Source organism: Lycorma delicatula, chromosome 1 (genome assembly GCF_047948215.1).
Source record: "Lycorma delicatula isolate Av1 chromosome 1, ASM4794821v1, whole genome shotgun sequence".
NCBI lineage: Eukaryota > Metazoa > Arthropoda > Insecta > Hemiptera > Fulgoridae > Lycorma > Lycorma delicatula.
In genome coordinates, this window is record NC_134455.1 from 197,151,219 (window position 1) to 197,175,436 (window position 24,218).

The 24,218-nt window shown below is 28.5% G+C and overlaps 1 protein-coding gene across 6 annotated transcripts in view; it reads right to left on the reverse strand.

The window, feature by feature from the left end:
* Positions 1-24,218, reverse strand: part of Nhe3 (Na[+]/H[+] hydrogen exchanger 3) — a 211,701-nt gene that overhangs the window by 15,091 nt on the left and 172,392 nt on the right. Inside the window, exons 15-16 of one of the 6 annotated variants that reach the window (XR_012756899.1) lie at positions 20,182-20,283; positions 13,052-13,297 (exon numbers count right to left, since the gene is read on the reverse strand). The exons of 3 other annotated variants lie outside the window; for them this stretch is intronic. Coding sequence is in view for 1 of the 3 variants with exons in the window: in XM_075369811.1 (XP_075225926.1) it covers positions 13,238-13,297 (60 nt within the window). In the remaining 2 variants the exon portion in view is untranslated. Of the gene's footprint in view, positions 1-13,051; positions 13,298-20,181; positions 20,284-24,218 lie in introns of those variants that run through there. 2 more of the 6 variants (XR_012756898.1, XM_075369811.1) reach the window with 2 other exon arrangements.

The window sequence follows — 24,218 nt, forward strand, 5'->3', positions numbered from 1 at the left end:
AAACAGGAAACAAAAGTGTTTACTGCCATAAATTTTATTACAGTAAAATAATCTCAGTTTGATTATTTAAAACTTAAACTGCAATAAAACATTAAACATTTTGAAGTATATTTAAATACAGCGCAAAATAAGATTTTAAAATGTATGAAGGATATTTTAATTTCTGAACTGTTTCTGCTGAAAATGCTGTAACTCAAATGATGAAATTAAATTTTTTTCTAATAAAAGTATATGTTGTAAACTGAAAACAAGTATTTCAAAGAATTTAACTGACTTCACTTTGTATTTCTTAGTCTTTATGGGATTGTCAGTGATACGAACAATCAAAACACAATTTTCAATCAAACCTTTAAATTAAATCATCTCTTTTATCTAAAGTTGGCACATTCCACAATATCTTATATCAATATATAACCAAAATCATACACAAAAATATATAACCAAAATTATAAATCAAGATTATACACCAAGTAAGGTTATTCATAAAACAATGTGATGAAACATTACTATGGATGAAAATTAAATTTAAATTTCTAAATCTAATTAGAATTGCAAGTGAATGTCAATTGTTTAATCACTAAGTATCAAACTAAAATATACTTTCTACAAATCATTGAATTTTTCAGCACACATAAAATCACTAAGAATATAATTGTAATTTCTTAAAGAAGATGCAGATAAAAATAAATTACATAAGGACAAAATGTCTATCAGTAAATAATTAATAAATATTTCAAGACATAGACTAACATGATTTCATAATAACTGAAAAACTTGATTAAATTGCAAATAAATTACACTCTACAGAAACTATAGTCTCTTGATTCACTGTTAATGTTATCGGAATTTTACAAGGTTTTACCAACACATATTTGTATTTGAATCCCATATGACTGCAATTAAACCTGCTAACAATGTAATGATGGCACATTCAAGTCATACTCACTTATATTTCTGATTATGCAAAGGGTAAAACTTATACTTAAGATAAACAGAGTAAGATTTTCAGATTTCTTAACTGAGATCATTCATTAACTGCATTATTCACCTAAAAATAAATCGAGTAGAAAACTGAATACTTTATAAAGTAAAATATATCTTTACTTGTAACACATAAGCAAAATATTAATCATGTTATGCGGCTTTACTCCAATCAAAATTACATACTAGCCAAAATAGAAGAAAAAAATAACAGACAACTTGAAACTTAGTTATGGGCAACCGATATGTAGATGTAAATTGTTGAACTCATCTGAATAAAAAAAATATTTTAGGATCCACTATTAGAAGACTGGTCTCCGAGTATCAGGTAAGAATATAGTGAAGCAATAAAAAAACATTTTTGAAAAATAGAAACAAAAAGTGACATTAAACATACTTCCTATAAATCAATGACTTTTTCAGCATTCTATAAAATCATTACTAAATTGTACTGCACTAACTAAGCAATTAAAAATATCTAAAATTAAATTAAAATTTTTAAATATTTCTGATTATCAGTGTAGTAAATGAGTTTTTATAGTCACCTAACAATAAAATTAGTTTACTAAAAAATGTAAAATGCAAATGCTATACCAGCTCCCAGTATTATAAACAAGTCTGAATAATGATCATCATTAATAATGTCTTCTGATAATAATGAGGGGGTTAATCATTTACTTCTGAACACATCTCATAATATTATCACATCTCATATTATAAACGTTCAGGAAAAAGATATTGAAACTTGTGTAAAAAGTCTTTCTCAACTGAAAGTGATTACAATCTAATTTATTAAAAAATCCTATATTAAAAACAAAGCCAGATATAAAGATAATAAAGTAGGTTCAAACACAAAGATAAAGGTTTTAAAGATAATAAAGTAGATTCAATAACAATTATGATTAAACTTATTTCCATCTAAAACACAGCCCAATGTGGAATCTTAGTATTTGTAGACTGATATTTATTTTTTTAAGAGGTAAATGAGAGAATTATAGTTTTTAAACTTTAATCTGATGTATGCATCCCAAGAATAAATGAAAAAAATTTGAAATAAATAAAAATTTATTAAAAATTAAGTCGTAAATAATGATTATATTATATTACTGATTGTGTTACTTAAGTAACAAATTATTTGACATATTACTACATATTACATATTACTAACATAAAAAAATCATCATTAAACTCTCATAATAAGTCAAGTTTTCTTTTAATCTGGAATATGAGTGGTTGAACTCGGGATTATGATGGGTGCCAACAAGTGTGATCCTTGGTAAGGATTTAGTTTAATAAGTTTACAACAATAAAAAAATTACTTTCTGAAGTAGCCCTTTGGGATAATTAAAGCTCTGAGCATTTATTGAAAAACTCAATTAATACAAAAAAGTTTCCTGAACATCCTGATAAACAATTCCAAATATTAAAAAGGGAAGAATAAAAAAGTAAATAAAGGTGATTAAGAAAATTACTGAACACTAGCAAGGTAACTAATCTGTTTCCATCAACATTCACATAACTGATAGAGGCATAATTTATAAATAAATGGCAAGGTATGTTAAACAAAATAATTCAATGTTACACATACCACAGAATTATAAGAACACATCAAATACAAATACATGATTGAGGTCTGGTTCAAGCTCAGAATGTTTTGTAGAAAAATTCGCACAGTTTAAATCAACAGTTACTTTCTTTTCTTAGTCAGTTTTCAGTGTGTGAATTCTTTTTGAAGTTCTAGCTTGCTGCAATTGAATATCTTGATCAAGGTTTTTAATCAATAACTATTTAAATTTTAAAACAATTTTTTTTTTGGTGTAACTTATCAAAATTCAACTAATTCCATAGAAATATTTTGAACCACTTTTAGCCCTATTCTAAAAATTTTACAGTAACTTGACATTTGACTGCTACAATCTACACCTTCTTTGACTTTATTGTAATGTGTAACATAATCTAGTCTTGTAACATTACATTCTTATAATTGGAATGAGTTATTTGCAGTCAGACCATGGTTTTCTTTTGTTGTTATCATTAATACTTGTTTCTGCCCATCCATTTAATAATTTTTACATTATGTTTCAGTTTACATTTCACAACATTTTGTTTTTTCAAAAAGATAGAGTTAATGCCCTCCCTGAACTACATAATCTACCATAACATACTAAATGACCGAGACCTTGATTTTTTTTCTGGCATTATATGACATTTACTGACATGTATATTTTAAAACTTGTGCATAACCATCAATGGTATACAGCTTGTATATTTTGACACCATATTTATAGATATTATTTTTTATAAGTTGGTACCTAAAGGTATGTCCCCACCATGAAATTATAGGTTCAGTAATTACAAAATTCTCTTCAGGAATAAGAAACTGTTTTATAATTTGTCAATTAGCGAGGATGTTTTATATAATTTACCATTATGTTTTCAATACTGTCTGAAAGATGTAAACATTAAAACAAAATTGAAAATCTATATTTTGGCATTAACTTATATATAGATTGTTACAAATTCCATTTTTGACCAATATTGCTATAATACAGTTACACTAGAATTTTACTTATAATTTGCCTCCTTTTTTAAGATCTTGGCCTCTACTAATTTCTTTAATCAAACATCACTTCCAGATATCACCAGAAATAAATACATTTAAAAAATAAGTATTAATTCATCCATCAACATCATATGATAAAATTGACGCTTTGGCACAAGTTATGAAATAGAAAACAGTCAGAACCTAGCTGGTTTTGACCACCAACATCAGTGTTGTCTATACTAGGATTAAGATCATCCAGAATATTGTATCATCTACAAAGACCTTGCTTGCACTCACTTCATTCCTCATGAGATGAACTTAAATCAAATGGCATAATCCTTTCAATATCTGAATCATAAAAATCAAGATTATCAAAATTGTTTTCATGATTGGGAGATCTCTTCCATGATGTTATTTCCATTAATTTATTTGCATCTTTACTTGTGATAACATTAACTGCCCACCTATAGAACTCAAGATTTTTCACTAGCTAACATGCCATTTTTTAATTTCAAAATGCCATCAACGATCTAAGAATAATAATATGTTTGAAAATAATAATATAAAATATCACAACTGTTTAATAAATTTTAAGGAAAATCCAAATTCTGAAATTCAAGGTTCAGAATTAGACACATGCACGCTACTATAAGCTAATATGATTAATAATTTATTAAATGTTCTTACAACAAATAATTCAACTGATGTTAGATTATTAAAGATGTAAACAGTCGATAATAAGCAAACTGAAAAAAGCAAGATATAAATTAAAACATAAAGCATGACTAAAATAACTGAATAAATATTGCTGCATTAAAGTTTTTAATATCCAGTTTAATATACCACGATCCTCATGGTCACATGTGATGAAAAATTTTATGTCAGAGTGTGTATGGAAACTTCATAAGCTGCAGTATTTTTCAATACAAACAGTTGATGCAAAAAGAACAGCAATCGTATTATGCTAGCTGCACATAATAAAATCTTTATATAGGGTAATTTTTTCCAAATAATAGCCAATGTATATGTAAATAAGTTAGGAATTTTTTTTCCCGCAGCTAAGATTATAAATATTACAGGACAATAAAAGCTGAATACCATGAAAAATGTTGTAGTTTAAGATGGATTAAAAAAAAGATGAAATTTTTGCAATTTTCAGCCAATTGTAATCTCAAAACAAAGTATATTTAACAGATCTTTAAGTTCTTTATAACTCAAGTAACCGATTCTTTTTTTTTACAGGATAGTAAATAAAGTAAATAAGTAAATTATTTGACCTTATTTCATGTATATAAAAATCTTGAGAAAAGAAATCTTTTATAATAGTAATTGTTCTTTTCAGCCAAAAATTAAAAAAAATTCATAAAAATGTAAGGCAAGGAAATTGATTGTGTAAATGCCAGTAAAATATTTTAATAGTTGAAAAAGAACCTATGAAAGAATTAATGAAAAGATTATGAAACTCTAGCATGGTACTGATAAGGCAGACCAAAACAGGAACAATATATAAAACATAGTGTAACTGCTGATGACAAAGAGTAATAATATATATACAGGTAATTCTAAATTTCACAGCAATCTCTCAGGAGATGATTCTATAACCAAAAATAAGAAAAAAAGTTTATATAAATATAGGTCAGAAAACAGTTCGTTAGTGAGTTTTGGCTAATGAAACATATAGCCCTGCTTCCTGCTTCCTCTATGAAATTATACTGTATTAAAATTCTTGGGGTTCTTCGAGTACTAAATTTGGTGCTTTCTTATGGTTTTGAATCTAAAGAATTGAATAAAAGTGGTTTCAGACCTCTATTTCACTAAGATTTTTCTTAAAATCTTAGAACAAAAATACAAAAACGTTTTGTCAGAAAAAATACTTCTTTAGATTTGGAATAAAATAGCTTGGTTAATTTACCAATTAACAAATAAAAATTTCTAGTTAACTTTGTAGATTAATTCTGAGGAAATTGATGCAAATAACATCTATTAAAATTAAACAAATTTGAGAAGTTATTCTTTAATTAGAAAGAAAACACAAAAACTGGACCAGAAAAGTGATATGATTTTAAACAGAAAAATTTAAATTCCAATGCTAAAAATTAAAACTTGAAAGACATCCTTCTAAAACATATTAAATATTTTTATTTTCTTATAGGTTGGCAATAACAGATGATCAATAATTAAGTTACGTGTCTATCATTTCAATATTCATTTGAGCAGTTTCTGTGCTGTTACCGTTCGATCAGTCACTCATGATACCACAAATTTGTTTTCATTTGGAGAGATTACAGACATGTTGTTAATTTATGGTATAGTAAATAAAAATGGATTGGCTGTTGTGTGTGAATATTGAGAAAATTATCCAGATCGAGAAGTACTGGATCAAAAAATATTTGAGGCTTTGGAAAGGTGATTTCAAGAAACAGGTATGTTTAAACCACGATTCAAGGCTGGTTGTGATCGTTTTCTGAGAAATGTCAATGCTGAAGAAGCAATATTGAATGCAGTACAAGTATCTGTCACCTCAAGCACCAGAAGGTTGTCCACATTGCTTTCATATTTTGCAATCAAGAGTGTGGCAAATGTATGGGAGCAACTATTATATCCATTCCATGCAACACATGTACAAGAGTAATTACCACCTGATTTTGATAAATGGATGAAATTCCGTCGATGGGTTAATTAGAAAATGTGAACATCATCCCGATTTCCTAAGCAATATTCTAATTACTGATGAATCCTATTTTACAAGAAATGGAATTGTACATTTTCAAAACACACTTGGGCAGAAGGAAATCCCCCCATGAGACTGCTACAAGTTATTTTCAATGCACTCTTTCATTTAATGTATGGTGTGGTCTTCTTGGTGATAATCTCATAGGCCCTTTTTCCTTACCACCAAGGCTCAATAAAAAGTGGTACTTGTACTTTTTGCAAACAGATCTGATGAAACTCTTGGAAGATATTCCAAGTAGAGTGTAGTTATGATTTTTGCAAGTGGGTGCATCTGCTCACTACTGTCGTGATGTGATGAGTCATTTACATAACATGTTTAGTAAGCAATGAACTGGCTGAAACGGCAGTGAAATGACTACCTAGATCTCCCAATCTCAGGCAGAAGAATCGAGACATCATATATAGAAGCTGGAACTACTATTAAGAATAATAATAATGCTATTAGATATGCCCAGCTAACATGGATTCGCCAAGCTGAACTACGCATTGAACAGAATGGCAGCTACATTAATCAACTGCTTTGAAGAAATGTTTGCAGCTTTATCAAGTAATATTTTGGTATTTTAATCATTTTTAGAAAACAACAAAAAGGGTGTGATTTTTATTTTTTAAATCTATCTTTTATTCATTTTTTTTCTGTTGCTGATAAGTTTTCTATATATTTTCATCTACATTATGTTATTCAAACATTGATGAAAATTGTTCTGTTTAACATCTATCACTTTTCTGATCCAGTTTGTGTGTTCTGTATCTAATTAAAGTTGAATCTCTTAAATTTGTTTTTAATTGTAATAGTCATAATTTACATCAATTTTCTCAGAATTAAATTCTCTACAAAGTTAAATAGAAATTTTTATTTTTTATTGGTAAATTAACAAAGTTATTTTATTCCAAACCTAAAGAAGTGTATTTTCCAACAAAACTTTTTTGTGTGTTACCCTGTTTTTCTTAAAACCTTAGTGAGATAGAGGTCTGGGACCACTTTTATTCAATTTCTTAGATAAAAAAAAGAAGCCCCAAATTTACTCCTCGATTTGTACCCCAAGAATTTTAGCATGGTTTAATTTCACAGAGGAAGCAGAAAGCAGGGCTAACTGTTTTGTGAGCCAAACTTGCTAACAAACTGTTTTCAGATCTATGTTTATAGAAACATTTTTCTTATTTTTGGTTATAGAATCATCTCCTGAGAGATCGCCATGCAATTTGAAATCACCTATATATATTTTTTTGTTTTGATAAATCTATAAATTTATCAAAACTGTCTAATAAAATTTGTCTATATCTATCTAAACTTTTTAAGGAGAAAGATAAATTTGAAAAATGAATATTCAAGAAGTAAGCTTCATATCATCTATAAATGAATTTGTTTATTTTGTTAGTAATAGATTCAATAAATAAACAGCAAAATTAAGGCAAAAATCATTGTGACATTATGAAGAAAAATATCCTTACTACAATCAGTTTATAAAAAAAAAGATAATGCTGAATGTTATCACTGCTTCTAGTAAAAGGTAAATTTGTTCACGTGTACAAAATGTACAAGTAAAACCTAAGTTGGGAAAAAATTGACAGAAAAATTCCTCTTGACATGAAAATTTTTTGTAATTTTATCACAAGTAATTTGTTATATGTAATAAAGCTTGTCACTAATATGTAATATATTATACTATTTGATTGATTTGATTTGATTCAATATCTGCAGGAATCACTGATTTAAAAAAACTCCCTATATATATATATATATATATATATATATATATAAAACTATTTTTCTACGTATACAGAAAGTTCCAGGACATATTCGCTAAACTTCTGGTACTGATTCAGTACATCAAAATTAGCAAAAAACTTCATATCGACGTAAGACCTATTTTGCTCTCTATTCCTTCTGGATGCCATTTTATGATTTTCAACAAAAAAATTATTTCTCACGAACAGATAAACCTACTTTAACCTGTCATATGATCACATATGAGAACAGTCTGATAATTTCCTCAGACCATGTGTGTAATTTCTTATACATGCTTGATCTTGCTTCACCACCTACATGTATTCAATGTGATCATTACTGTAAGGCAAGTTCTAACATTTGTACTACTTCTCAATACACACATATACTGATTTCCCCTATTCTAATGTGTGCTCCGGGTTGTGAATACATATGTAGTACCGTTTTACAGATTGGCAACACTGATTGTCAGCTGGGAATTTTCAACATGCTTTCTCTACTGTTCACTGATATTTTTATGTGTCATATATGAGTATTTTAGTTGGTATGGTTGATGTCTGATCGCGTTGTTTTATTATTAATTGGATCACGTTGATTTTTTATTATTTATGAACACAAAATAATAGTAACAATGTAGTGTTTACAAATGGTTTGTGTTAAAAATAAGGTTATCTTTAATAACTTTCATTGATTTACTAACAACATTTGATTTAAAACTTTTATACAAGTAATTTATGAACAAAATATTACCAACAATTCATGAATTAAATATTAAAGAATATTATGTGTTGTGATAAGCCTATGGACTTATATTAATAAACAAACCTGTTAAATTTAAAAATGTCCAATCAAGCAGAAAGGGCTAAAAAATGTAATAAATAAACTTTTTACTTTACAGTAAATCAATTAACTGAAGATGACATTTATGCAAGTGAAAGTGAGATAGATGATACTGACGAAGACAGCAGCTTTATGATAGTGATGATTCTAGCGTTGATTGATGATGATAGTGATAGTGATGATTCTAGATAGTGATAATGAACGCATTCCCAAAAACTAAAGACTTTTATTCAAACAAACTACAACACTAAACTGGAGGACATTAATCAAGACAATCCAAACACAACAGTTGCAGATAACATTCAGCCATTTACTTCAGAAGAATATACATGAAAATATGTACACAGTACTACATCCTGACCCCTGTAGAGGAAGTCACCCTTCGCCACCCCCTCTGTTCCTAGCCCTTATGGGCTTTACCAAAGGTCATCTTCAAGACCATGGCTTTTACCCATTTTCCAGTTCCGCCTTGGCCAGGATGCCACCAATATGAATGCCACAAGTGACATTCCCATAAGTGTACTACTATTTAATGAACTCAAAACAAAACACATCTTATTGAGTCTTAAGTAAGACTGAAAGGACCTAAATAAACAAAGGAACTGAACTACCTACCAGTAGGAGGTAAAAGTGAGTTCAACACACAACACGAAAGATAAAACCTCTACCACTGATATAGCCAGGCATAATTCTTGAAGATAATGTTCAGTCAGTTACATCAGAAGACCATAACCATTTTGTAATAGTATTACAAAATAACTCTGGCTACCTCAACATAGCAGTTGCACATAATTGTCAGCCAGATATATTAAATAAATTTAACCAAGGCTACCTATGCAATCCTCCAGGTAAATCTTCTCAGAATAATTGTAGATCCAATAATAATAACAGATCTAGTACTTCACCAGAACTACAAGGCATATCACTTCTAATGTAACAGCAGATGATGACGAGGTTATTTGAAACAATGTCACAGGAAACCTTAATGATTTCTGTGATTTGAGTGAAAACCTAATTATTCAGGGAGTATAGAACAAAGATTTTTATGGTGAAGTTAGGGGAACGAATCCTTTTGATTACTATTTACTATTTATCAACCAAGAAATATTAGAACTTACAGTAAAACAAACCAATCTATATGCACAATAGCATATACTGCAATCAATTTTAAAGAGAAAATATGTCAAACTACATTCAAATTTAGCATTATGGTCTGATACATGTATCAGTGAAATACTACGTCTTCTGTCATATATTTTGTGAATGGGTCGTGATAACAAACCAGCAATAGGGGATTACTGGTCCAACAGCATTCTACACAAAAATGATTTTAGCAAATTTGGTGAAATAAACCGGAATCAATTTAAAATTCTGTTGGCTATGTAACATTTTACTGATAATGAAACTTGCAGACCTGGAGAGGTTGCATAAAATACAAAATCTGATCGATAAACTTAATGAAATTTTTTCATAAAGTTTGTACTGTTGGCAAGAGGGTTTGCACTGATGAATTAATGATCTCTTTTAAAGGGTGCTTAAGCATAAAACAATATACACCAAACAAGCATCAAGTATGGCATAAAGGTCTACAAAGTTTGTATTGAGAATGGTTTCACGCACACAGTGATGATATACAGTGGAAAAACAGAAGATGATCCTAAAATAACTGAGAATATAGTGATGGAACTAATGGTAGCACTATTAGGAGCTGGAACGTCATTTTATACTGATAATTTTTACTGTTCGGTTAATCTAGCCTATAAACTAAATTAAAAACAAAACTCATCTCACTGGGACTCTTCTGAAAAAAGGAAACAATTCAAAATCTGTAATTGGCGCAAAGTTAAAAAAGGGGAAAAAGAAAATATTACTAAGTAATACAAATGTGACATTTGGCAAATGAAAAGATAAGAGAGACGTCTTGTTTCTTACAACTGAATTAATACCAGAACTAACTGAAATGGGTACAAGTAGGGGACGTACTGCAATAAAACCAACAACCACAACTGACTATAATAATGCTAAAGGGTTCATAGGTTTATCACACCAGATTGCATCATATAACTCCCCTATCAGAAAATCACTTAAATGGTATAGAAAGATAGGTATTAAAACACTTACAAATATGTGTACTGTGAATGCACATAGAATCTATCTAAAAGTGGAAAAATCAAAAATGGAAATCACCACGTTTTGAAAGCTAGTTATAATTGGACTTATTAAGGGCAAATTATATTGCTAATCCAGTGCCTGCTGAACTAATATGCCCTTCAGTGATTCACAAAATAGTAGATTCTTGTACCTGATCAAGATTCAATATTTGTTATGAAAACCTTGCAGAAATATATGGACGAAATCACGCAACTAAACATAGCAAATAAATAAAAACTACCTGTTCAGGTTTTGATAAAAAAATATATCTTTATACTGTTTTTTTTATAAATTCTATGAATTGTATTTGACAAATAATTTTTTTGGTCTTTTATAATATGATTAAACATTACCTTATTACATTTTTTTTACTACCACAGCTATGCTTATTCATTTCACTGTACCTTCACTGTTTCTAATACTTCATAATGTGATTAGATTTGATACATGTGGGTTTTGTATGAAGAAAAATATTTAAAATTACTATAAAATTACATATATTTCCCACATGTATCATATATGAGTGTAAAAAATTTATATGTATTGCCCATGAGAACATTCACATATGAGAACAAGCTGAAATTCAGCTAATTTGTTAATTAAACTTATTTCACATACTTTTTCAGAAAATTGAGGCGTTTTCAAGCAGAAGTAGATAAAAATAATGCTCTGGGTAATGAATGAAATTTAGTGATTTATGTCGTGGGATGTGGTAGTAGATATGTAAAAGTATTATTAGCTATTTGTGGTTAGTATGAACACCAAACAAAATTTGTCTGGGGTTAACAGGTTAATTAAATTTGGCAAATCTAAGACTAGTGTCTTATTCTACAAAATAAGAAATTTTGAAAATGTCACCTTCAAAAATTTCAAAATAGCGTCCATCTTAATTTTTAATCTTCATTATCTTTGTATTTATTTGTCTGATCAAATTTTTACTTATTACAAAATTGATTACACATTTTATTTTTAAAAAACATGACACCTCATTTGTAAAAATCCGTTGACAAACAATCGAGTTGATGCAGACAATTAACCTGGCAGTACACTTGCACACTGCAATGCAAACTGATAATTTTAATTAATTTACTATTAATAATTTTTATTACAATCAGCGGAGGAAATAAAAACAGGCAAAATATTATCGCCCTGCATTACAACGTGCAAGCATACTGCCAGATTAATTGTCTGCAATAACTTGATTGTTTGTCAGCGGATTTTTACAAGTAAGATGTCATTTTTTTAAAAATAAAATGCTTAATAAATTTTGTAATAAGTAAAAGTATGATTAAACAAATAAATACAAAGATATTGAAGATTAAAAAAAAAAGATAGCCACCATTTTGAAATTTTTGAAGGTGATGTTTTCAAAATTTTCTATTTTATAGAATAAGATACTATAGATTTGTCAAACTTAATTAAAGTATGTTTACCTATTCCTAAGAAATAGTTTTTTGTTGAAAATCACAAAATGATGTCTAGGAAGAAAACAAAGCAAAAAACTTATGTGAATATGAACTTTTTTGTTCATTTTGGTGTCCTGAATCAATACTTGAAGTTCGGAGAATACATTGCACATATAATCAGATTTAGAATATAACATAGTAATGCTAAATATTCCAAATGGCCCGCAATTTTTTAACTGGTATTTATATTAACTGAATGGAGTAAAACATTCACAGTAATTTAACTTCTCCTAATTTTTTTATTATTAAAAATCTTTTGATAATTTCTTGTCTCTGAAAACTGGACAAATATACAAGTCATACTGGAAATACATATGATGTTTGATTGCAAATTAAAAAAAAAAATATTAAAGTTACACCAAGCAATAGAAACCCTTGTACATTGTAAATTCAATTAAGAAACCTTTTTCCAAGCCTGTTACTAATGCTAAAATAAAACAAATATCACTATAACATTCTAACCAATATAACATGAAATCATAAAAATACACAAATCAAAACTATAAACTATCAATGCAACACTCATAAAATATTTAAATTCTGGTCTAGTGACAAATTCAGGAACACTTTGTGTAACAATCCTAACAAAAAAGTGAATACTACAACTCATGTAAACTACATATAATTAAAAATTACTTTACTATAATAAATAACAGATCAATATTTTAAAAATCTTAACAAACATGGAATGTTAAAATAATAAATTATAAAATGCACAGATCCTTGCTTCTTTTATATAAGATTAATTTTAAATGCACATCACAGACAGGAATCATCTTCAAGATGATCGCTTCAACAAACTGGTTGTCCATTTGATGGATAGACTCTTTCAGGCACTATAACGACAGGGTTCTGAAATTATTCAACCAAAAAAAAAAAAAAAAACAAACCAAAAAATTTGAAAATAATAATCCAAAAAAAAGTTATTAAAAAAAATAATGAAACTACTAAATAAAATTATTTATTTTAATTTTTTTGTGATGAGGATCAGAAATAAATTTTGTAACATATGAAAAAGTGTCAAACCTGACTGGGAATTGAACTCAGAATAGCAATAATATCCATTACAAAATTAATTGTTTTAATGAGAATCAGTAATAATTATAGATATTGTATGTTAAATTAGTACAGTTTAAGCAGCAGCGATCCCATGTAGGAGAATAATACAAGGCCCAGCTGAAGCAGTTATATTTTAATTTTCTCAGCTTCATAATACAGACTCCAGCCCTCATTCTACTGTCAGGTCTTAGTTAACAAAAGATCCTGGCCCAGTGATCCATGGATATAAGCTATAGGTACAATCATTATATTAACAAGGGATACAGCAGCCTACAGGCTACAAGAAAGCTACACTAGATAACTCTCTTTTTCTTTAGCCACTGGAACCACTGTAAGGTATTACTTCAGAGGATGAATGAGAAGGATATATATAAGTGTAAATGAAATGTAGACTTGTACAGTCTCAGGATGACCATTCCTGATATGTGTGGTTAATTGAAACTCAACCACCAAAGAACACCGGTATCCACAATCTAGTATATAAATCCGTATTTTGTTTTTATAATATTCTAGTATTCAAATCTGATCTAGTATATAAATCCATATTTTGTTTTCATAATATTCTAGTATTCAAAGCCTTTACTAGGATTTGAACCTTAGAACTCTTGACTTTGAAATCAGTTGATTTGCAATGTGTTAACTACTAGACCAGCTCAGAGGGCTATACTAGATATCTGAAGAATCTTAAAAAATCATATGAATCAATCAATTTGCGGATACTGATGACTTTTAACAAACTTGGTAACAGAGGTCTAATTATAGGTTGGCTGGGCTGGCATGCTGACTCCCACACTTAAGCAACTTTTTTCAAATTTTAATATAATTTTAGTTTGGCTCCTCCCTGATGTGTTAATAATTGATGGCATTATCTGGCCTAAGAAGAATAAAACTCATTAAGTACATACACTTGTCAAAAAATGACAATTTACCCAGAACTACTAAATGTTTTACTATTATTTACTAATCCATTTTATTTTTCTGAAATTTTTTTGTTAAAAAAAAAATTAAAAATTAAATCCCAATATTAAAACTATAACATGTGCAGGTAACGATAAGTGATGGATGGTGTATGATTGTATACAGTGATGAATAATATTATGAAATATTACAGGAGATGATAAATAATCTGGAGTGAGATATGAAGATAAATGTGGAACAAATTAATGTTATAAGAATTTCAAAGCAGAACAAAAAAAAAAGTTTTTAAAGTAAACGATTTTTCATAAAAGTATGAATAGAGGAAATTAATAATATAGCATTATTATTATTGTAGAAGATATACAGTGAAAAATCTATAAGAGTAATGATAGCTTAAGCTTAAGTAACTTACAAATGTATCTAATCCCTCTTAGGTAAAATAATCGTATACCTTAGCTGTCTGACTGATGATCACAAATATACTATCACTGATGCTGAAAGCGGCAGTTAAAGCGAGGTTGGTTATGTACTAATAGAGATGGTGGCTTTAATAAAGTGGACAGATTAAATAATGAAGATGCTTTAGAAAGACAGAAAAGTTACAATGGAAATAAATAATACAGAAGGGCAAGCACTTTTTTGAAGAGCATATTTTGAAAATTATTATATTATATTAATTAAGTAGGTGAAAGAAGACAAAGCTAAAAGAAAGAAAAAAGGGAAGAAAGTGAATATAATGAATGACAAAAACAATACAAGAGGACTGAAAGAGAAGGAGGGGCTGCAAATAAAGAACTTCCACTGTCTAATTAATAATTATACAAAATTTAAATTATTTTAATCTGTAATTAATTCTAGGTCTAATGACTGCGATTAAATCAGCAATGATTCTATACATTGAAAAACTACAAGTCAGAGATTAATTATTTCTTATATATTATAAACACTAATATACTAAATAAAATAAAAAAGCATAAAAACAGAACATTCAAAACACTAGTAATTAAATCAATTAAAAACATACACTACATACAACATTACGTGCAACAACATTAAGTCATTATTTTTTTTTGTAAACTGTTATTAACACAAAAATCAATAGATCTAACAGAGAAAAACATGATAAAAGATTCAAAATATATACATGTATTACAATGTCTGTTAAGTACATAAGGATTCTATTTAAGATTTTTATCTTAAAAATAAACAAATGTTCAGAAACAATTAAACTTTTTTTAAATGAAGTTAATATGGTTCTATTCACAAATAAATTCAGGTCATCCAGTCCAGTTCACAGCTGAAGGCAATTTATATTTTTATTCAAGAAATTAAGAGTTTAAAAATGTTTGAGATGAATTCTTTAACAACTTTATTTGGGGTGGGTTGGAAATTTAAAACGTAAAAAAAATAACACTAACAAGTGTTACAACACACATAAAGAGGAAAATAAAATATACAAAATATTGAATACCAAATAACCAACTGCTGAAAAACAGATGGTCACAAGATCACTTAATTATAAAATGAACTTATGTCTAACATGAGACTGACATACATATCTTTCTTACTTTCAAAAAAAATCCCTATGTTGATTATGTGTCAGTGAACACCAGTTTCATGGCTCTATAAGAAAACTTAATTCCATCATCAAGCAGACAAGAGAAGTAAAGAAAATACTATAATTCTGAATGAGGTGAGAACATTTTTACAAATTTGTGTATTTTTAATTAAGCTATCAAATCTATGATCATTTGTATAATACTGTTTTGTGATATTTTATTTGATACTAAAGCAACCAGTTAAATAGAGTACTGGAATTGGAAAGGTTAAAATAAAGATGTACAGTAATGGTTTTTTTTAAATTTAACCTAACATGCCATTTTATTAACGGTATTTGGGTACATTACATTTCTTATTTTCAAGGTAAATTAATTATTTATTTTTAATGGGCACACTTTTTGCAATTTTCTTATTGTTATTTATAATTTAGTTATTTTCAAAAAATAATACTATGACTAGTTTAATAAGAACTTAATACTAGAATTAATAAGTACTAATACAATTAAAAGAACTGAAGAAGAAATATCAACCACTTCACAGGAAATTAGTAGTAGTATATGTACATATGTTGTTCCTGCATGCCCCGGGATGCAGATCATGATCTGTGTGCTAAATATTCTGTATTGGTTATTTAAAAATTAAAAAAAAAAAAAAAAATAGTGATTTTTAAATTAGAAATAAAATTTCTCTTGTACTTTGTAATATGTTATCTTTTGCAGGTTATTACAGTTAATTTAACATTAAAACTTTTATTGGTTTGAAAAATTTTAGGAATTTCACCAAACAAATTTTTTTCTTAAAAGTATAGTTGGATATTAGTGAATAGATCAGTTGAACTACTAAAAATCTTACTAGTCAACTGTATGCAGTTGAAAACGCTCAGAGAAAGAGAAAGTGAGTTCAAGAAAAAAAGAAGGCAACATGGACCTGAACACATACCAATAATTGTTGGCATCAACTAGAAAATAAATCTAACACTTCCTGCTGTTACTGTAATTCAGTCACATAATTATGAAGGGTCCAATCTGGATAGCAGATGGTACATTGAGGGTCAACAAGTTTCATGTATGTAAGCTGAACGAAGTCGTGGGATGATGATGAACACACTTGGTACACAGATAATCATGCCACTAATCAAGTCAAAATCAAAAGCCATACTATATTTAAAAAAATATATATTGTTCTTTACTGTGTCAAAACAACTAGGACTGAAAAAAAATTCTATGAAATGTAATGTAAAAAGTTAGAAGAATTTTTTGTTTTTACTGCCCAGAATAAAAACCACGATAGTAGGTTCATACCTTAAATAAGAAAGTTATTTAAAAATGAAAAAATAACATAAATTGTAACTGGAAGTAGGTTGCAATTGGAAGATATGTCAGACTATCAACATTTTATTATAATGTTTGAGTCTCAGGAGAACTTAGTTCAAATTTACTGTAAAAAATCAGGATATCAAAACTTAAAAAAAAAAAATCTTGAATAGGGTATAAATAATGAAGTTTGTGAAGGCTGTATTTACTTAATAGAAAGTCAAATGGGTTAAAATTAGGTATACGTGAACATACTACAAGGTCAGGCAAGTACATGTTCAGACATTGGTTTATTACATATCCCATATCTGGATACTGTGGGTATATTATGAACTAATAAAAAAAACTTGTACAATTGATACATGGTTGTTTCTTTTAATATGTTGAAATCATAGGTAATTTCTTCTTATAGTTATTGAACCTCTTGGAATTATGAGTACTTAATCTCAAAATACCACTCCTTCCCAGCAGCATTATTTTCTTACTCATTATATACATAATATCTATAATAATAATTGCATTTTTTCATTATTACAGCGGTTTTTGGGAAGTAAAACACATATAGAATTAAGCTGACGTACCAGCATCACATAAACACAAACAGTTCTTGAAATGAATTCAAGACTTGGCCATACCATTCATGAATTCTTGTGTTCAGGAGAAGAATCTGACAGGGCCATTATAAGTATACAGTGAAAATAAAGGGATCAGAAAAAAATTTACAGTATCCATGGGCATAATGGCTATAAAAACAGACCACACTTTACCAGGCACTGCTTGTACCTTAAGATTTGTTAACTTTGATGATAAATACCATAGTCTATATTTTTAAATAACCAGTTTTGATGTGTATGTAATAAACCTCCATGCGAGTTCTATACAAAAAGAAGCTGACAGTGAATACCTGAAAATTACCATTTCAACTCATTATGCCCTTATGCATAAGCAGGTGCAAAAATGCTTGGTAAAAAAAGCTAATTTGGAGGAATGTGATGGTTATACGATTTGGAAAAGGCAAAAAACCCTCAGTCAGATTAATGGTACCTTGTTAACATACCATCTGATATCCAGTCTGGACCCTTCATAATTATGTGACAGACTTACAGTAATAGCAGACAGTATTAGATTACTTGATAGTTTATCCCAAAAAGTATTGCTTAACCATTAATCTGACTGGGATTTCAAAGACCCACTTATGAGTTATAATGCTGCTTCAGGTAATTCAAGGGACACAAAGCATGAATGAAATTTTGATGAAGATAAGATTGAATACAAACAAGAAATAAAAGTTAAGAGAATGATGCTACAGGAGTGGAGTGTTGTTTTGAGATCACATGCATATACATCACCCCAACATGTAACAAAGTGAAAGAAATATCTAGGTAAAGAGAGGCTACAGACACACTTATATAAGAGATAGTGGGAAGAAGCTGTGGTGATTGGAGTAAGTTTACTGTAGCACAATATTCTGTATGGTGGTGAGCTTCAAAAGAAAATCTTGATAACTACATTCTAATTAACATAAAATTTTTAGAAATGGAATAAATTATTTATATAATTATAAAAGTCATGTAAAACTCTAGTCAAAGTTAAGAGGCTTAATTTCAATAAAAATATAGAAATTTTGAATTTTAGCATAACAAAATAGCATTATAACAAACTACCTAATATTTGTTATAGTTATACAGTTTAAGATATAACATGAACATAAAGCATGCACATACTATTCAGATATTAAGATACAACTATAATTAACAAAATAAAAATAGATAAAAAATTTTTTTTTTAATAGTAGTAGATGAGAAAGTCAAAAATAAATACTTTACTCTACTGATATTTTATACCTGCAGTGCCAATCAAAAACTAGTGCAAATTAACAAACAAGATAATCAATTATAGAAAATGTAGTATTCTAACACATGATCACTGTTAAATGACTCCTAAACCACTCCACTGTAATACAATTGAGTTTTAATTACTAAAATGTCTCATAATTATATTGTTACTGAATCATCAGAACTATAAACTAAACATCCTGACAATAAAAATTATATGATAAGTGTGCAACATAATATAAAATACATTCACATAAACAATGTACAACTGAAATTATATGATGTGTACACAACTGACTACCAGTAAATAAATCATGAGCAATTTTGCCATGTAATGGAAAAATGCATCAGGTAAACTGACTAACCAATTAAACTACATAAAGTTGTGAGCTTCAACACTTAGCTGACTGTGAACTTCTGGTTCATCCTGCAGCATGCACAAAAACAGTATGTCACTGACAAATATATAATTATGGTAGTAAGAACCTGTGTAGGCTCTTACAACCACATCAAAAGTAGTACTGCAAATCGATATGTACATATACATAAAACTCTTTAATACATATTTAAAACATGAGTTACAAAACTAAACATGATATTGAAAGGAAAAATGAAATAATTCCATAAAATATTTCTCTCTCTTCAAGGGAATGAGATTGTGAAGAAAGTTTTAATAATAAGATCTGTTTTAAGTTTCCCTGAGTGACCGGACTGGACTGGTTCATACATATAATTTTCTTTAAATGTACTTTCGAGTCACTAAATGGGTACATGATATTTGGAAAATCAGCAAAATGATTTGGAATACATGTTCTGCTTAGGAAGAAGGTCTAAGAATATTTTCTAACAAAATTGCACAGAGAGTATTGCCAGTACAAGAATATTATTTTTTTTACTTTTCAACAAATTTTGTTATTATGCATCTTTATCAAAGATATAACGTTAAAAAACATTTAGAATAACTAACGGTTTAGTTAAAAATACAACAGAATTTAATTATGTTAACAATAAATGTTTATCAATATACAGAAAATTAAGGAGGTAATAGTACCTGATGGTTATTTCTTCTGTATATGCTAATTTAAAGCAGACAGTTGTATGTTGACCAGACCTGATTTTTTTACTCTGAAATGGAATTGTAATTTTTCCAAGACTGGAATAAAAAATGTATATATAAAAAAACAAGTGTTCAGATACAACCATTATAAAAGTAACTTTTTTTTTTAATCACTTTCACTAACTTAACTTGAAAACTTTTTTAATTACTCCAAGATTAATATCACCTGAGCATTCAAGTGCAAGGAATTTTATAAATCAATAAATCAGTTAGAGATTTATAAGGAAAAATGATAATTCTTATACTGTACTTCGAACTGATGAGTATCCACTATTGAGAAAAGAAAAAGACAGTCTCTCTTTTTTATTCAACTCTCCTTTTTTCTCATTAAAACAAATTTCATTATAAATTTTAAGTTATTTTTTATAACTACTGATAATGTTAATAAGTAAGAGTAAGTTTCAGATATCATCATCTAGGATTATGTAATGACAACTTAATTTTTTCTTTTTCTGTTTAGCCTGTGGAACCCACCATAAGGTATTACTTCAGAGGATGAATGAGGGTGATATGTATGAATGTAAATAAAGTGTAGTCTTATGCAGCCTCAGGTCAACCGTTACTGAGATGTGTGGTTAATTGAAATCTACCACCAAAGAAAACCGGTATCCACAATCTAGTATTCAAATCTGCAAAAAGTAACTGCCTTTACTAGGATTTGAACCTTAGAACTCTTGACTTTGAAATCAGCTGATTTGCGATGATGAGTTGACCACTAGACCAGCCCGGTAGGTTTACTAATACTAATACTTATAAATACTCAAAGAGAAATATTTCTTGATACTTTACAATTAATACTTTATAATTTTTTTTACTATTACAAAATTTTCTTTACAATTGATACTTTAAAATTAATATTTTGTTTTTCAGCTAATTATTGCTCAGATATAGTAGGTAAAATTGAATAAAGACTTTACTACCACATCAGTGAAAATGAGAATTCATTACAGTAGAAATGGTTAGTTGTACACTAATTAGGTCACAAATTTCATTTAATCCGAGCTGGGCTATATTTCAATGAGCAATGCCTTTATTAGAAATACAGTGCTCTGATACATACCTCACCTTACTGTATAGTTATTTTCTAATTCCATCTCTTTTCTCAAGTGGCATTGGCTTATTTAATCATTAAATGTTAGTAACATTTTTACAGTATGCAGAACCCATTCAAAGGAAAAGTGGAATCAGCACTGTTTAACCAGTAATGATATGAATTTTAGTTACATATTTGTTTAGTAATGTCTGTCTGTCAGATTGTCTAATAAGGTGAGGACCCAATTTCAGTAAATTTTAATTTGAAACAATATTTATCCAGTTTCTTATAAAATATAAGAAACCATAACATAATTTAAGTGTTAATTATTAGTCTGAATCAACATTTGCGAAACCAAGAATTGCAAATGTAAAAATGAAACAACAAAATAAATATTAAAAAAATAACCTATGAAAGATTATACAATAGCCCACTTTTATTGACCTACACACATTTTTGCAGAATTCTAAAAATAATCATCGAGTGTTCATGAAAAATTTAGCAATAATCTAACAGGCTGGACAATCAGGGAGAATATTTGAGGCTCAACATTCATTTTATGAATGTTACTGGGCTAACTTTACAGATCATTCACACCAGTGAAGAAATATTTACACACCTTTGTTATTAACTTTGTTGTGCGAGGCTGAGTACAAAACAAACGAAAACTGTGAACCATGGAAGCCAGTTAATTTAACATACATCCTTATCTTGGAATTTGCTCTTACTTATTTTCTCAACAATTATTCTCTCATATGTTCGAATAATTGTTAAACCACTTTGATGTAAAGATGCAAATTCTTGTGTTTAATAATTTGATATTAATTTTACTATTACTGTATATTGATGAGGTGATACAAATTTATGAAATAGCAAAATAAATGTTGGATATTTATAAATATCAGTTATGATAATTGACACAAGCTTGTCAAAATATAAACTTAAGGATTAAAATTAAATTAGAAATAAAAGTTCCAAATGACAGATTAAAACAAAGTGATTAATTCTGATGTTATATATTTAGAAACACTTTTGCACTATGTTCTACAGCAAGTTTATTAAATGTTGCTCTGGCTGTTACTGAAATGTTATTGAATGGCATTTTTCTTTACCCATCAATTTTCAGAATAGTTCTGAAAATACTTCTGCATTCAATTTTTAGAATGTTCTTTCACACACTGAACTATTATAAAACCATTAGAATGTAAGGGATGCACTTTGATGTTATTCAGGATCCATAATTATTAACAGCTTTAATTTTTAACTGTAAAAATGATTAAATAACATTACACTGAGTCAAGAAACCCACACAATCAGGAGAAAATTTCATCTAATAGCTTAATATTTTTGTATGGCCTTCATTCTAACTTAATTTTTTAACAAAGAAGATTAAACTATGAAGGCAAAGATGGGAATAGCTTTTTATGAAGAAAAGTTGTCAAATCTATTTCACAAAGAAACGATTTTGAAAAATTCAAACAGCATACCTGAGTGGTAGTTACTGTTTATTAGATACAGCTGTAATTAAAAATTAACTTTTTATAATATTTATTCATATTATGAATGTACAGTTAATTCTAATATTTAATATGTATTCAAGGAGCATGACACAAATGAATAATTAACCATTTTAAAGTTAAAAAGGTAACATAAAATAATGGTTAAAATAAAATATTACACAATATAAAACATTAAATTTCAAAAGTCCAAAGTAAAAATAATTTTACAGGTAACAAAATTAGGCAGTTACATAAAATTTTCCACATACAGGATTCATTATTACAAAGATTAAAACAGAAGAGTTAAAGTTCTAAAGTATAATTTACTAAGATTATATAGTTATTTTGTAAAGAGGACAATCAAAGTAATCAGTGAAATTTAGTCTAAAAGAAGCTGCAAAATGTTGCATCTTACCAAATGTAATAATGCTTAAAAAAAAAAAAAACTGAAATTAAATATAAGCTGAATATAATTAGCTTAATATAAGTTGAATTAAATATGTTGAAAATTAAAAATTCAGTAAAAATTACAAGTGTGTCCGTCTTTGGTTATCAACAAGAGGTTGGTTTGGTTTCATTTCACTACTCCCTAATGCACAATACAAAGCCCCACAGACACCAGAGTAGTGTACTAGGTTGAGTTATATGGTAATGGTATGGCTGAGTCAGGGGCGTTTGCAAGGGGGGTTACTGGGTTTGAACCCCCCTCTTGAAGGTTAAGTACTTTTTAATATTAGGCCTATATAAAATAAACATACTATAAATTTACACATATATATTTGAGTATCTTTTTAAAAATCCATCGTATTCTCTTCTCTAATTTCTCACTGTCAGAGTAACAAAATCTATCGACATAAGATCCAGTCTGCCAACCTTCTTCAATAATTTAATCCCCATATTTGGAGCTGTTGCATATACAGTACATCACTCAATGTGTGACACAGTAGCCGTCATTCATCATTCTGAGAAGGCGGCAGTGCTCTCACTGGCATGGGGGGTGTCTCAAAGCATATACCCCTCCTTGACTACTGAAAGAGAGGAAAGACCATCAAAGCCATGCTGCTTATTAAGATGGTACAACAATAACACCGATCTTGTAATAAAATAAAACCAACACCATATAAAATTACTTGTGAAACATACTGTCGGGATAGCTCTGCAGTGGCAGGAATACATATATGAAATACTGTACATTGTCAAGCGGTATTCACTCGTTAGTCTGAGTTCAGATTTTGTTGTGTAATGTTAGTCTAATGTTTTGTGCATTTTGCAGTTTATACTTCTAAATAGAAACTTAAAATTATCGTTCCATTTTCTTTAATATGTCTAAGCGACCTCAAAGTTCAATTTTACAATTTTTTTTTGCAAAAGGTCACATGCTGGTAGTGATTCTTGTAATGTTAGTAAAAATTTCATATTGCCAAATATTTATTCGCTGC